This window comes from Mustela erminea, chromosome 8 (genome assembly GCF_009829155.1).
Source record: "Mustela erminea isolate mMusErm1 chromosome 8, mMusErm1.Pri, whole genome shotgun sequence".
Classification (NCBI taxonomy): Eukaryota; Metazoa; Chordata; class Mammalia; order Carnivora; family Mustelidae; genus Mustela; species Mustela erminea.
Window position 1 is genome coordinate 262,157 of NC_045621.1, and position 15,521 is coordinate 277,677.

The 15,521-nt window shown below is 46.3% G+C and overlaps 1 protein-coding gene across 1 annotated transcript; it reads right to left on the minus strand.

Annotated features, from left to right (window-relative positions):
- Positions 1–7,275: 7,275 nt before the first annotated feature.
- LOC116596864 lies at positions 7,276–8,538 on the minus strand. Its single transcript, XM_032354041.1, has 3 exons — positions 8,159–8,538; positions 7,790–8,018; positions 7,276–7,485 (listed from the first exon to the last, which is right to left on the minus strand). Exons 1-3 carry the CDS (start codon positions 8,536–8,538, stop codon positions 7,315–7,317), a joined length of 780 nt encoding a protein of 259 aa, XP_032209932.1. The 3' UTR covers positions 7,276–7,314.
- Between the last annotated feature and the right edge of the window lie 6,983 nt (positions 8,539–15,521).

The window sequence follows — 15,521 nt, forward strand, 5'->3', positions numbered from 1 at the left end:
TTCACGCCGAGCATCCAAAATCACACTGACCGGTCAGGACTGTCTGCTGGGACGGCGACGACGGTGACCCCCAGAAGGCCGCTCGGACGAGGCCGCTCCGGACGAGGAAAAGGCGGCGGCGACAGCGTTGGTGACAAGGACAACTCCGATGACACAGACTCTGCTCCCCGTGACGTCACTCCGACGAGGCCGCTCCCAACGACGATGACCCTGGCAAGGCCGTCGGACGAGGCCGCTCACCGGATGGCGCAGCCCCGGGAGGCCGCGGCTCGGTGGTGACGCGGCTGCTGCTGTCCAGGCTGTGGGTCGCTCCCCGTGGCGCCGCCCCGAGGGCCGGGGTTCCAGGCGGTGGGACCGCTGGCCGCTGGGGACGGGACAGCTGGTGGTGTTGGGGCCGCCGGCCGCTGGGGACGGGACAGCTGTCCGCAGGGCCGGGGTTCCAGGCGTCTCGGGGCCGCCGGCCGCTTACAGCTCCGACAAGCGCCGCTACAGCTCTCCTTCTGTCCGCACCGACTCGCCTCCCTCCCCCGCAGCTCTCCTGCTAATGCCCCTGCCGGCCTCGCAGACCCCTCTATGGGGTGGTCGAGCCCCGCCCCTACCCAGGAGGCGGAATCCCAGTTCACCCCAGTGGGTATACGCACGCCCCACCGACGGGACGCCTCCACCCGGCCTGTCCCACCCTCCGTCCGGGTCCACAGCAAGTCCCTATGGGAAGGGCAGGCCCTTACCCTACCGCCACACTGGCATTAGGATTTCAACATATGAACTTTGGAGGGACACAAACATTTAGACAGTAGCGGAGCTTAAAATGACAGCATCTCAACAATGTCATTGTTTTCAATCATTAATAATTAAATACATGTATATGAACTTATTTAAATGCATTGGTATTACCCTATGTAAGGAGGATATAGGCTTTAATTAGTGAAAATTATTCTCTAACATTGGACATTTTGATCTGACACTACACTAAAATGATGGGTAAATATGAACTTTTAAAATATGTAACTATCTCAAAGAAAGACATTATCCAAGTGGCAGAAATGAGAAGAAAATTTTAAGCCAGTTTCATGAGAAGGTGCTGAAGTCATAGGAATCCATGTGGTACTGAGGCTGAAATAGTATATGGGCCTTAAAGACTAAGGTTGGAATCTCAGCATCTCACTGGACACTTGGAGTTACGGCTTCAGCAAGGACAAGTAGAACCTCTTAAGCTGTACTCTGTCTATGACACAGGGACTGCCTAAACGTTGCCACTAGCCTAAGGAAGTAATAAGTACTGTTGTTAGGAATTACAGTTAAGAGGAAAAACAAAGAGAAACTGAGAGCCTGGTCCGACCAGACCTGGACACTGGCATCCCCTATGGGAAACAACCTTAAGTTAAGAAATCAACTGGGGCCTCAGCAGACACAAAAATAAAAACTTATAATTTTTTGATCCCTTCCCTGAATGTTACTTAGATTCTTTTGGTTTTATAGAGAAGCAACAACTCATTGGGACATTAACAATTTTTTTTAACAGTTGGTTGTCACGGGATTCTGAAGACCCAGAGACAGAGAGCCTTCCGGTCTCTGTAGCTGCTGCCGTGCAAACGGATGTTATTTTGTGGGACACATCAACTGGTTCTTCAGGGAATTCTACGGGTGTCTGTCCTTTGCTCTGTCTCTGCTGGGGAAACCCGGCTTCGGTTCCTACTTCAGGACTTCCCTTTTAGCTCTAGTTCTACTTTGTGTACCGATGAGACAGCTGAAGGCTGTAGAAAATTCTGAGACACTCACTGACTCCCCATGAAGCCAAATGGCGGAAGTGTTGGCTGCTTCACAAAGATTTCTTCTTTCAGCATGAATTTTTGGTGTTCCTGTTTCCCATCCAAGCACTAACCAGGCCCGACCCTGCTTAGCTTCCGAGATCCTGTTCCTATTTCCATATCCCAGGCTCTCTCTGGCCAAAACGTAGCTTGGATAAGTTCAGATGAGAGATGCTCATGATGAACAGACTTACAGGACAATAAGTAGTTTGGAGAACCTCAATTTGTTTTAGCAGTTTTCTTTATTCATTCCTTTTCTGGCTTCAGGGAGGAAAAACATGACATTTCTTCCACATGGAGGGGGGCAAGTGAGGAGAAATACAAACTTTTTTGATGAATTGTGCATCCCACAAAAATTCACCTTCCATTTTCCTAAACCTGCTTATTTTTTTTTAAAGATTTTATTTATTTATTTGACAGAGAGAGATCACAAGCAGGCAGAGAGGCAGCAGAGAGAGAGGAGGAAGCAGGCTCCCCGCTGAGCAGAGAGCCCGATGTGGGACTCAATTCCAGCACCCTGGGACCTGAGCCAAGGGTAGAGGCTTAACCCACTGAGTCACCCAGGTGCCCCAAAACCTGGTCTTAAACTGAATGAAGAGTAGGAGTGGCATCCTTTCATGGGTGGGTGACATCAACAGCCAGAAAATTAGTGCTTCTACACTTGTAGTGCTTAGTTGGTGCTCTGCCTCAATGGTGAGGCTTAGAATCCACACCTGGTATCCAGGACCAAGTAATATCTTGTTATAGAAGAGCAGGGACAAAATACAGACGTACTCAGAGTAATGAGGACTAAGAGGATTACTACTCAGCCCACTAAAGGGAGCATCAAAAGATGCACGTTTTGGGACGCCTGGGTGTCTCAGTTGGTTAAGCAGCTGCCTTCGGCTCGGGTCATGATCCCAGCGTCCTGGGATCGAGTCCCACATTGGGCTCCTTGCTCGGCAGGGAGTCTGCTTCTCCCTCTGCCTCTGCCTGCCATTCTGTCTGCCTGTGTTCGCTCTCTCTCTCCCTCTCTCTCTCTGACAAATAAATAAAAAAATCTTTAAAAAAAAAAAAAAAAGATGCACGTTTTTAAAAAAGAATCGGGCACAAGCAAGAACCAAGGACAGTGATTAACATGTGGATGAGCATGTCTGTAAACAAACTGATTAACTAAGCAATGAATGCTAAAAGCAATAATAAAAATATGGATGATGACAAATTTTGAGTGCCTCAAAAGCCAGGGCTCACATTGCCTGGAAAATCAGAGAACCATTGGAGCTCAGGCTGTCTCAGATCCTTTGATCTTCTGGAGGGAAATAGTAATATTGACTGAACTTTCACTCTGCAGAGTCAAGAATGTATGTTAATGCTTTAAGGATAAACACTATACATAGAACAACAGAGAGTGAAACAATAACAAACCAATACAAGTTTCTGTCGCTCAATAAATGAAGGAGGAAGGAACAGAGCAAATGAATAAGGGAAATAATAAGTTGTAATGAAACAGTAATAATGGATCTTAAACTACCAGCTAAATTTAAGTAAATTAGGGCACCTGTGTGCCTCAGTCGACTAAGCATCATCTGTCTTCAACTCAGGTCATGATCCTGGGGTCCTGGAATCAGGTCCCACACAGGGCTCTCCCTACTCCGTGGGGATCCTGCTTCTCTTTCTCCCTCTGCTGCTCCTCCTGCTTGTGCTCTCTCTCATTCTCTTTCTTATTAAATAAAGCTTTTAAAAAAAAATTTAAATAAATTAAGATTTGAGTCTAAATGCATTTCTTAAAAGACAAGTGGTTTGAAATAAGGTTTTTAAAATGCTGGTTATGAGAAATACACCTAAGTATGATATACAGAAAATAGCAAAATGAAAAAACATGTACGGCAAAGATGAAATCAATTAAATTCATTTTTGTGATATTAATAAGACAAAATTGAATTTGAACCAAAAAAGGACTTGTGGTGATTGAATTCCATAATTCACTAAAAGATACAACTATGAATGTATATATACTGAAAAAACTGTAATGCCTTGAAAAGTGCATAAGCAAATATTAATAGTATTAAAGTTGAAATCAATAAGTTATCAACTGTATTAGGAGATTTGATGTAACTTCTCTGAAAAATGACAGATTGCACATATCAAACATTAAACTGAATAGAAGCCACTACCTTGAACAGGAAGACAAATTATTCCCGAACACCCATCAAATGTTTTTAAAATGTGTTTAAAAATTTATATACAGCGATATTTTCCTTTTGTAGTATAGAGTTCTATGCATTTTGACACATGCTCACTGTAGTATCGACACCACGACAGACCAGGTACAGAACAGTTCTGTCACACCAGAAGAAATCAGCTCACGCTGTACTTTGCAGTCACACTTCCCCTGTAGTAATATCTGGCAACCCCTGACTGGTCCTCTAACTCTCTCATTTTGCCTCCTCATGTACATATACAAGAGTTTCACTAGAGCATCATCCCTAGCAGTGGAATTTCTGGAATATGCATTAAACTTATACTCTATGTTGCTTCATTGTCTGTTTTTTCAAAGTGCTTGATTAATTTATAGTACTGCAGTTCCAAAACTGGATATGACAGATTTTGTTAGAATTTGTTTTTCCACGCCTCCAAAACTGGTACTGTCAGAGGTTTCAATTGTCAGAGGCCTGCCAATGCTGAAATATAAAACAGTATTTCGTCTTCAAACGAATTTCCCCCTCCACTATTCAGATTAAATATCTCTTTTCCATCTTTGCCATTCTAGCTTCTTTTTTCAGACTTTTTAGTCATATTATTTGCCCATTTTCCTTTTTTTTAAAGATTTTATTTATTTATTTGACAATGGAGATCACAAGTAGGCATTGTATCATTCTTGATAAAAGAAGAAATTGGGAAACCATACAAATATTTGCTGATAAAGAAATGACTGGACAAATTATGGTATGTTTAGTATAAAATACTATTTAGCAGTTAAAATAAATGATAGAGGGCTACACATACCAACTTTGCTAAATTTTAAAGCATAAGGCTAAAATAAGAATTAGGCTGCAATTATATATCATACAAAAATAAAATGATTTAAATGCTACCTATACATTAGATGGTGTTACACATATATGGAAAAAGTCATAAAAACCAAAATAGGAAAAGTTGCACAATCTATTAATAGATGGGTTATCTCTGCAAAGGTAGGGAGGCAGGTAGAAGGGAAGGTGTAATTCAGGCTATCAGACTGAGTAAGGGGTTAAGAAACTTTCTCTGTATCTGCCATTTTTCATTTCTTTACAAAAGTTTCTGAAACAGTTCAAAATTTAACATTTGTAAATACTGACACTTCCTATGTAATTTATGTTGAGTGATGAAGAACTCTATTAATGATACCATTAACTAGCGAAGGGTTTCAAATTTCTGCTGACTTTACATGTGACCCGGCACTGAACCTCACAGAGGGAATGTATAAGCTAGAGAGGTCAAAGCCAAGAGGGAGGTTACTACTATTGCTAATTATTAAAAAGAAAAGAACCTTAGGATTCCTCACATTAACTCATATAACTATCAACCTATTATGGAAATTAGTGTTATTATTTTTCATATTTACTTTTCTCCTCTAGGAAAGGAAAGTTTTTGCAAAATATATTTAGGTAAAAAGTGCAATTTTTTTGTTTCCAAGAAAACCACATGATAATATACAGTCATATGGGGTAGTTTCATTTTCTCTTCTATAATTAGTTTAGTTGGTGTAATTTAAAGTACGTCACTTAGGGAAAACACTGGTGCTGAATTTAAATCTTTATATTATCTGTCTTTTCTATATACATTTGACTTAGAGTTTCAAAGTATAAATGCCCAATTGAATTGACTACTAGACAGAACACAATTTAGTTTTTGTCAGGTAATAGTGCCATCTCTTGCTTGCTCTCTCTCTCTCACACACGTGCCAAATTCCAAAACAAAAACCTCACAAATTATTATTTTATTTTTAAACAAAGTGATTATTGATAAAAACTAGGTACATATTACCAGAATTAGGCATTCGGATCAATTAAAACAGTTAAAATTGCTGTTTGTGATACCCCACAGTGATGCTTTCCAAATTTAATATAATTCCACTGCATTACAATTTTAAATACTTAGTCTGCCTGTGAGAAGCAAAGTCACTGTTACCTGGTGTGACGGTTAATTTTATGTGTCAACATGGCTAAGCTATGCAGTCTAGATGTTATTGTCAAAGTATTTCTTAGGTGTAATAACATTTAAATCTGTAGACTCTGGGTAAAGCAGATGTGGGTTGGGCCTGATCCAGTCAGCTGAGGCTAAAAAGCAAAGACATTTCCTGAAGAAGTAATTCTCCTCCAAATGGCGACAAAGAAGCCTGAGTTTCCAGCCTGCTGACCTCTGAAATTTAGCTTCAAGACAGCATCAACTCTTACCGGTTTCCAGCCTGCTGCCTGTCTCACGGCTTCACACTTAGCCGCCTCTCTAAATGGTGTGAGCCAATTCCTTAAAGTCGATCCATCTCATTTTCAGTCACTCTTTCTCTCCATCCTCTTGTTCTGGAGAACCTAGGGTAATAGAGCTGGCTATTAGCCAATTGAATTAACGATCACCAGCATCAGAATACTTCAACCATTTTAACAAATCCTATGTGTACATACACAATTTGGTAAATACCTAGGCCATATTAGGTGATCAGGGCAGTTTTTATTCCTCCAAATAATTTGACAGTACTTAATGCATATATTAGACAAGAACTGCCCATATTTGGGATTTGAATGGTACAAAGAATTCCCCTAACCCTAAGCTGAATCCTATTATGTGCTTCTCTCCACTCTTCCATGACGTATAGATGCAAAGAACAGGCCTTTTGTCAAGCAAAGCCATCCTGATGGAAACAGCTGTCACGTGAACATAACTATTTTACACGGTGGGGGGGGACAAAAGAGGGAAGGCCAGAGGGAGTCTTTGGGATGTCGGCTGCCAACCTTCCAAAGGAAGAAAGGAAGAGAGAGAGAAGGGAGGGGCCGAAGGGAAAGGAAGAACACGTTCCATCCCTGTGGGTCCGCAGATCGGGCAGTGCGGCCTGCGCGCGCAGTCAGGCGTGCACGCGGTCAGGCGTGCGCGTGCAGTCAGGCGTGCACGCGCAGTCAGGCGTGCGCGCGGAAGCAGGAGGAGGAGAAAAGCTCCGAAGCCCCGGAGAAAGGAGGAGGTTATCAGCTCCGCCCTTTCCTCCTCCTCAGGCCCGAACCGTTCTTTGTGTTCTATTTTGGGAAATGATTTTTCTGGAAAGAGAAATGAGACTGTTTGCAGAGGGAGCCGAGAGGGAAGCTGACTAATAACTGCGAATTTTAAATGGCAGAACACATGATTTACACGGTTTCCCACACAATTCTGCCAGTAAGTAGGTGAGAGCAGTTTCCCCTCCGTGGAGCCAATACACTGGATGTCTGCAGGTGGCGGGCGTGCGGGGCTGTGCGAGCAAAACCAATGAATACTGTTGTGCTGGAAATAAGTGAAAAATAAGTTAAAAAAGAAAAGAAAGGAAACTGGCTGATCCCTGCGGCGTCTTCCCGACTGAAAGCTCTACGAGAACGGACACCGCAGAGAAAACGCTGGGTCCGGTCTCTGATTCTCCTTCACGGAGGGAACAAACGACTGTAATTTTGTTCCTTCCTGACACAGACTGGCTGAGACGTGAATAACGAACAGATACAAATTTATTTCAAAAAACTGAACAAAGCACCATTCCCACGACCACCGGGTCGGCCAGTTTTACGGCATTATTCACTTGTATTTTTAGCTTTTCAAATAAAAGCAAGTTTCATATTAGTTTAAGGGGAACTTGGCGAAACACCGCGTTTTAGCCGCGGACTGGAAGTTGCTGCAAACCCGCCTGCACCTACACTCCTGTAGGCGTGGAACCGAGGAGCAGCCTCCTCCGACGGCAGAGACGGGGATCAGCGAGGATCCGACCGCCCCGACGGCCTCGCGCACTCACGGAACTTTCCAGAACGGCCGCCGCCCGCTGCGCTCATGCGACGACCGACGGTCCACCCGGCAGCTCCTCCGGCGGGCGCTGGGCCCTCGGTCGGCCCTGAGCGCTGCAGCCACCGGCCCGGTCTATGCGGTCGCATTCTGTTTTCCCGTCGTTTATTGTTCACCCCGAGGCTCTCGGTTCCAGCCGCGCTCAGCGTGTTCGGGGGGAAGGAGGGCCCCGCGCCGCCCGCCCTGCGGGACACGGACACACCGGCCCAGAGAAGGGGTCGCCCCCACGACCTCTGCGCTCCGGAAATGCAAGCGGGGCGCCCGCTGGCTCCGGGGCGAAGCGTCGGCCCAGGTCACGGTGTCAGGGTCCCGGGGTGACCCACAGTCCAGGGCTGCCGCGCCGACTCCTGCGAGGGGAGAGAGAATCCGGAGTGCGCGTAGACGCGGCCTCGGAGCGCGCGGACTTCCGGGGCAGCCGTCGACGTTCCGGGCGCGCCCGGCGGGCTGAGGGCGGCTCGCACGCGGCTGACCGGAGCACAGGCCCCGCCCGCGCCGCCGGAAACAGTCCGCCCCCGCCGCGGGCCGCCGCGAGCCCGGAGCAGGCCCGGAGCCTCACGCGGACGCCGGCCCGGACCGCACGTGGCTCGTGGCCCGCGCACGGCGGCCGTGTCCCTGCCGCAGGGGAAGCCGGAGCGCCGATGGCGCTACCGAGGACACGACGGGAGGGGGCACGCGCACGCGCCGTACGAGCACGCGCACGCATCCCCGCCCTGCAGCTCGCGCGCGCCGTCGGAAAGTGGGCTGTGCCTCACGACGCCCGACGACCGCACAGCCCGTCAGGTCCTTGTCGTGCGCTTCCGGCCGCAGATGCGTTGTCGCGCGGCCGGGGACACTGTCAGCTCCTCACGAGTCCACACCTCACGCAGCAGGGACAGCGTCGCTTCTCCAGCCCTAATGCAGCTCTCCGCGGGGTCGGGTGCCGGCCGCCGGCTGCTGCGCCGACGCGCGCCTGCTAAGGGCCGGCTCAGCGTCTCTGTGCGTGCGCGTGCGTGGGCGTGCGCGCGCGTGCGTGGTGACGTCAGGCGCCCGTCCGCGCGGGGTGGGAGCCGCTCGGTGCATGCGTTCTGCGTCTCTCCCGCGAGGGAGGCGCCGCGAGGTCGGGCCGGCGGCTCGGAAACTGTCCGGGCGCCTCGGGGCCCCGCCAGGCCCCCTCAGCCGGGCTCTTTGCAGCTTCCTGGGGGCCTCGTCCCCTCCTTCGCGCCCCGGCAAACGGCGCGCGCCCAGCTCCGGGCTTCGGGGGCAGGAAGCGCCCGCGCCGGACCCCGCACGCCCGCGGCCGCGAAGGCGGGACCGTCGCGGTTTGGGGAACGCGGTCGCGCGTCCGAGAGAAGGGCCTCCCGACGCCTGTCCTCCGCGCGGGCGCTCGGTCCGGTCGGCCTCCGAGTGTCCCGCCGCGGCCCCGGTCTGCCGCCGCGCGGGGTCTGCCGCGTTCGTCGAGTGACCACCGAGGGAGGGAACCGACGCCCCGGCCCGGCGTGTTCTCCCCGCGCGCTTTCCACAGCCGGCACCGGCCTCGGCGCTCGCGGGCTGCGGCGCGAAAGCGGACGGAGCCTGTGCTGCGCGGACGGACGCCGGCGGGGCCTCCGCTGGTCTTCGGGTCCCCCCGCCGCCTTCCTCGCCGGGCCGCGGGTCCCGCGACGGCTGTGCGCACCGCGTGGACTCGAGGGCCGGCGTGTGGAGTTGGTCGGCGACCAGGAACACGCGCCTTCCCGCGTCCTTCCGGGAACCCGCCTGCGGCGCTTGCAGAAAACCCGGACGGGGCGCCCGGCGGCTGGGGTGAGCCTCGGCCTTCGGCTCGGGTCCTGGTCCCAGGGTCCGGGGATCGAGCCCCGCGTCGGGCTCTCTGCTTCCCCCTCTCGGCCTCTCTGCCTGCTTGTGATCTGTCAGTCAAATGAATGAATAAAACCCTCAGAAAACCAAAGCAGCCCAGACAAATCGATGAAATGGGGGTTTCTGGGTGTGATCTTCTCTAGGGTTGGTTTTGAAGGAACAGCTGACGGGAACGTACCGCCGCGGTTGCCGGGGCGGCGTCCGGAGGAGCCGGCTGTGGGCTGTGGGATTCCGGACGGCGACGAGCGGCCCTGACGGGACCTTCCGCGTGAGGGGCTGAGGACCGGCGCCGGGTGAGCCACAGGCAGGACGTGAAGGGAGACTAGCCGAGCAGTAGAAGCAACCGGGAAGGAGCGGCGACGGCCGGAGTCAGACCGTGAGGGAAAGAGACCTCGTCGAAACCGGGGCAAGACGAGGACGAAACGAAGGGTTCGGCGTTTCGCAGCCGCCGCAGCGTGGGAGTCTAGCCAAGGAGACTCGGAACTGAAGTGCTCCGGCGGACGCGGGGCGCCGCCGCCTTCCTCACTGACCGTGGTGAGGCTGACGTCATAAATTACGTAGTCGTCTCATCTCTTCCCTCTGAGGGGAGAAATCTCATTCATCAGCGACGGGCAGTGAGAAAAGTCCCTCTCTAGCTGACTGTGCAGAGAAACGGACCAGGAACATGGTCCTCTGACACAGAGTCCGAGGAGCCGCCCTCTGTCCAGCTCCTCACTCTCGCCTGCGGCCTCTACGCAACGGCTCCCTGCGGCCTCCTCTCACGCCTTAGGTCGTCTGCTGCTCGGCCTTGACCGCTCGACTCCTGTCCCACATGTTGAATCTGTGTTTCTATTATGATTATTTCAAATTGAGACTTGAAAAGCAGCCTCAAGTGTGATGTAGGATAAGGATCTTTGGAAAGGGGTCGTTCAAGTGCTGGTCACTCCTGTGACTCCTCGCCTTTCCTGGATAGGTTCAGGCTCACTCAGTGTCTCAGCCGCAGCCGGCCTCAGCCAACCGAGCGGGTGCTCAGCTCTTCACAGCTGAGACACTAACGGCAGTGTTCTCCTCATGGGCGCTTTCCTCAGCCTGCCAGACAATGAGGGGATTTCCTGCAAACCGTGGGTTTTAGCAGATTGGATTCCTTTGCCAATAAAGTGATTACGGAATAGTGAGAAAAGACTGTAGAACCGTGGCTGACGGACAAAGATTCAGATCTCAAAAAGCAGTAAAACGTTTATTTACAATCGGGTTGGGGAGATAACTCAAAGACGACAAATGTTGTGGGGCATAACCAATAACATAACATGGAGGACATGGGGTGTTAGCGAGGAGAAGAGAGTTGGGGGAAATTGGAAGGGGAGGTGAACCATGAGGGACTATGGACTCTGAAAAACAATCTGAGGGTCCTGAAGGGGCGGGGGGTGGGAGGTCGAGGTACCCGGTGGTGGGTATGATAGAGGGCACGGATTGCATGGAGCCCTGGGTGTGGTGCAAATATAATGATACTGTTACACTGAAAAGAAATAAAAAGAAATGTTATGAAAAAGTTCAGAGTAAACTTAGCCTCTTTGAGATGATAAGTGTGACTCTTGGTCAGGTAAGCTAAACACTGAAACTTGGAAAAAATGTGAAGGTAAGTAAATATTTAATGAAGCAAAAGAATCCTATAAAATTAATATTTTGGTATTTAGCTTTTAAGAGCAGCATGATAATATGAATAAACTTTGATTAAGATTGAAAGATTGAAATATGATAGGTAAGAAACATAGACATAATGGCAAAATTTTAGTTTAAAATGCGTAGAAGAATTTTATTTGTACATTTAAGAAAAACCGGATTTACATGTGTGTTTCATTCCTTAGATTTACAGAAGTCACTTAAATACTTACAAGTAATTTGCACTTCAGGCATTTGTATTAGTTTGCTAGGGCTGCTGTAGTAAAGTACCACAGGCTTACGGGATGGCTTAAATAGACACTTACTGTCTCACAGGTCTGGAGGCTACAAGTCCAAGAACAAGATGTCAGCAGAGTTGGTTCCTTTGAAGGTATGTGAAGGACAAATGTGTTCCAATGCCTCTCTCTTATCTTCCGGTGGTCTGCTGGCAATCTTCGGTGTTCCTCGGCTTTTGAAGTGTCACCATGATGTCCGCCTTTATCTTCACATGGTGAGCTTCCCATGTGCTTGTCTGTGTCCAGAGTTCCCCTTTTAATAAGGAAACCAGTCCTTTTGGATTAAGGACCCATCTTACTCCAGAATGACTTTTTCACCTTAACTACTTGCATCTATATTGACACTATTTCCAGATAAGGTTGAATTCTGGGGTACTGGAAATTACAGCTTCAACATACAGAATTTGACGGGACCACAATTAAATCCATAATAGCATGTAATTCTGGCTTACTGGAAGCCTGAAGTCATGACCATCTGCTATAATAAAGATTTTTAATCTTATTAAGTTAAAACACGGGCAGTTTAAAGTTTTGCTTTCTACACATAAATCCTCCCAGATATTAGACATTTAAATGGTGGTTGTTACCAATCCAAGGCCAGCCAAGCATAACACCGTAGAGTATGGCCATGGTTAGCAATAGTTTTTTACATGCATTCAACCTGCTCATAAGGAAGAAATAATATACTTGGGTATCTAGTTCACCCTAGAAAAATATGAATCTATGTGGATTTATCTTTATTTTGTAAATAAACCCAACAAAAATCATTGACTAGTTTGAAGTAGTCCATTTCCACAATGGAGACTGGAACCTGGCAAGAAGACTTTGCCTTCATTATGGCATTAAAATAATCTGGGACAAATTGTCTCACAATCTATACAAGATTTGATAAAACCAATAGTGATACAGTTCATTTTATAGAACTGATAATTACTTTGACTCCCTGATAGACCAAATACAAAAAGATTTAGCTTTTTCAGAAAGTCACATAATTTTGCATTATTAATTTTTATGTATTTTGACATAACTCTTCTACAAATAATGTTCCAAAGTAAACAGGCTGATCTGATTAAAAACCATATGCTTGGGTTTGTTCTCAATACTGTACAATTAGCACTTTTGAGTGTATATTGTATCTATTCAATAGCAAATATATTTATGCTCATTTTTAAATGGGCTAGGTATAGTCTGTGCTGACTAATGATGTTTGGTACGTAAATTTTGTGTAGTAGTAGATATTGTGAAGAGGGCTTTTCTCTTTTAGAGTGCTAAAAATTGGTTCCTAGTCTCTCTCTCTCTCTCTCTCTCGCTTTCTTTTTTTAAAGATTTTATTTATTCATTCAATAGCGACACAGCGAGAGAGGAAACACAAGCCGGGGGTGGGGGCTAGGAGAGGCAGAAGCAAGACTCCCACTGAGTAGGGAGCCTGATTCTGGTCTTGATCCCAGGACTCTAGGATCATGACCTGAGCAGAAAGCAAATACCAAAGACTGAGCCGGGTTCCTAGTCTCTTGATTTATTACTTTTTTTATTTATTAAAAATATGTATGACTTTAGGTATTAAATTTGTACAATATTCTCACAATAAACAATCCCCAGTCTTGTTCTTTAATGTTATTTGCCGTATCAAAAGAAAGTTAAATACCATCACCAAATAAACAAAATTTAATATTAAATATACCTTTTAAAATCTTTTCAAGTTTAATATTGGACATAATTTTTCAAGTTTAGTACCGAATATAGCCTTTGAACCTCTTGCCATTTTCCTCCTGAGCATGAACATGCATGTGTGAAATGAGGTAGCGTAGCCTCTTTCTCTTTATCCTTTCTCCCAGACTGAGACTCACTGACTGAATTATGGCAGCAGAGGTGATTTGTTGATTTATTTTTATGTGATTTGAATGTAAAGAAGTCTATTTCCTCACCTGGAAAAATGAGGATGGGGTCCGGGGGAGAATATGTCAGTTTGAGGTGTTGCTCAGAGGAGCGTGAAGGTTTGTGCACGTCAGAATCAATATCACAGTCATTCTGGAAACAGGAGAGTGCTGTGAGCTGCGGCCTTAGGGAGCATTGCCAACCAAAAGGAAGAGCAGAGCAGGGACGGCTAAGGTTTTTTGATTTAGATGTGTGTCATTGTAAGAATTTGGTTAGAGTGGACCACAGTACTCATTACTGCATATAAACGCAACATGATTCTATGGGGAGAGAGTTGTCAGATTTTGTGAAATCTGGTGTTTTTTTAGACTATGCTTTCTTACCTTCTATTGCATTCAGAGTTTTACTCAGTAAAATTTACTATATGAAGTGTTCCTGAGATGCAGTTAGCATTTTCTCAGCAAACTACATCCTTACAGTCTAGCCTGGAGAAGTCATTCAGGGGAGGGTGGACAGTGCCTTAACTTCTCAGTATTTCGTTTAAATAATAGTTGCACAGGGAGAAAAATTATTTGAAGAATAGATTTGTCTTTCTTGGTCTTTCCTGAAGAAGAGTTTTAATTCTTATTTTAGAGCTCTTATCTCTAGAATTTTATAAATTAAGGTATCATTCTAAGCTATATTTAACCTATAAAAATATAGTTTAATTCAGGGTTAGGAGGAATGGTGGTGTCAGCTAGATAGCTATCTGGTAAGTCATCAGTCAAATCCTAGAGATACGAATGAAAATATTGATTGTCTTTGTAATAATTTGGAATTGTTAGAGGTGAAGGCTCAAAATATTCTAATAAATTATAGATAAAAAATGAAATCATAGGAAGGCCATAAATAAAAAAATTATCAGAAACCTAGCTATCATCTGATGCTTACCAATATTCAGGTTTGTCTCTTTATCACAGTGATAGGTACAATTATGCCTGTTTAACACACGAGAGGCCTAAAACCCAGAAAAATGATAGAATATGACCAAAATATAAAGTTAATTAAGGGAAAACTCAGTTTGAATTCACTTTTCATTTCAAAGTTCTATTTTTTTCCCATACACCATGCTGCCTCCCAGAGGTAGTATTATAAATGAGAGAATGCTGTTGCTCATCCCCATGATATACTCAGAATAACCATTGTTTAATAAGTAGAAAAAGGCCAAAACACATGCCGCAAGGATTTCTCTCCCTTTCTTTCTCTGTTTTGTCAGCTGATGTAGAGTTCTGATGCTAAACCTAAAAATGAAGTTTCCATTCAAGAGAAAGCTCCTGAGCACAGAACCAAATGTTCTTCAAGGGAATCTCATTTATTTGTTTTTCTCTAACAGGGTGTGCGCACTCAAAACGTGGTCTTGATTTTTTCCTGTTTTTCTTTTTCTTTTTTTCTGCCAAACATTGATGGGGTGAAGCTGAAAGAACAAAACAAAACAAAAACAAAAACAAACAAACCAAAAAAACCCCAAACCAACAGCTTTTTTAAAGCTGAGAGCCATGGAGGATGTGAAGCCCTGAATCTACCTTTCGGGTCGTTTGCTTCTGGACAGCACCCCCAAACCCCTTCAGCTAAGCAGACGCACGTGAAGTGGGAAGAGTTTGAATTAATGTGAACACATATATTTTTGCCTGAAAAGCTAAGAGTCCTGAGGACATTGTAAATTGTTGAGTGTGTATTTAAGTCAGCATCACAACCCTTTACAGTGGTTGCTTCTTTGGAAAGAAAATTTCCTTTCCTTGTATGGTGCAAATTTTTTGGTATGCATTTGGAGATAAGTTATTTTTGTTCGGTCTGAGGAATAGGCTGAAACTGGTCCTCAGTCGAGTAACTGTGGATCTTTATAGAACTTGCGAGGCATTGCGCAATACGAATAAACAGGCTATACCGCCCCACTAATCTGCTTATGTAAGTTGCTAAGACAAAATGTTTATAATGCATTGCTAAAGCCATTTTACGGCTAATATATTGAAGATTCATGTCCACTCCACTGGCCAACACATTAAGTAAG

Excerpts from the sequence above, each read along its gene's own strand:
- LOC116596864 (XM_032354041.1), bottom strand. The coding sequence starts at position 8,538 with ATGCGTGCGCGTGCTCGTACGGCGCGTGCGCGTGCCCCCTCCCGTCGT. Across the intron at positions 8,019-8,158 it reads CGGCGCGGCAGCCCTGGACT|GGCGGGCGGCGCGGGGCCCT; the intron begins GTGGGTCACCCC and ends CGTGTCCCGCAG. Across the intron at positions 7,486-7,789 it reads GCGGCCGTTCTGGAAAGTTC|CGTCTCAGCCAGTCTGTGTC; the intron begins CGTGAGTGCGCG and ends GTTCGTTATTCA.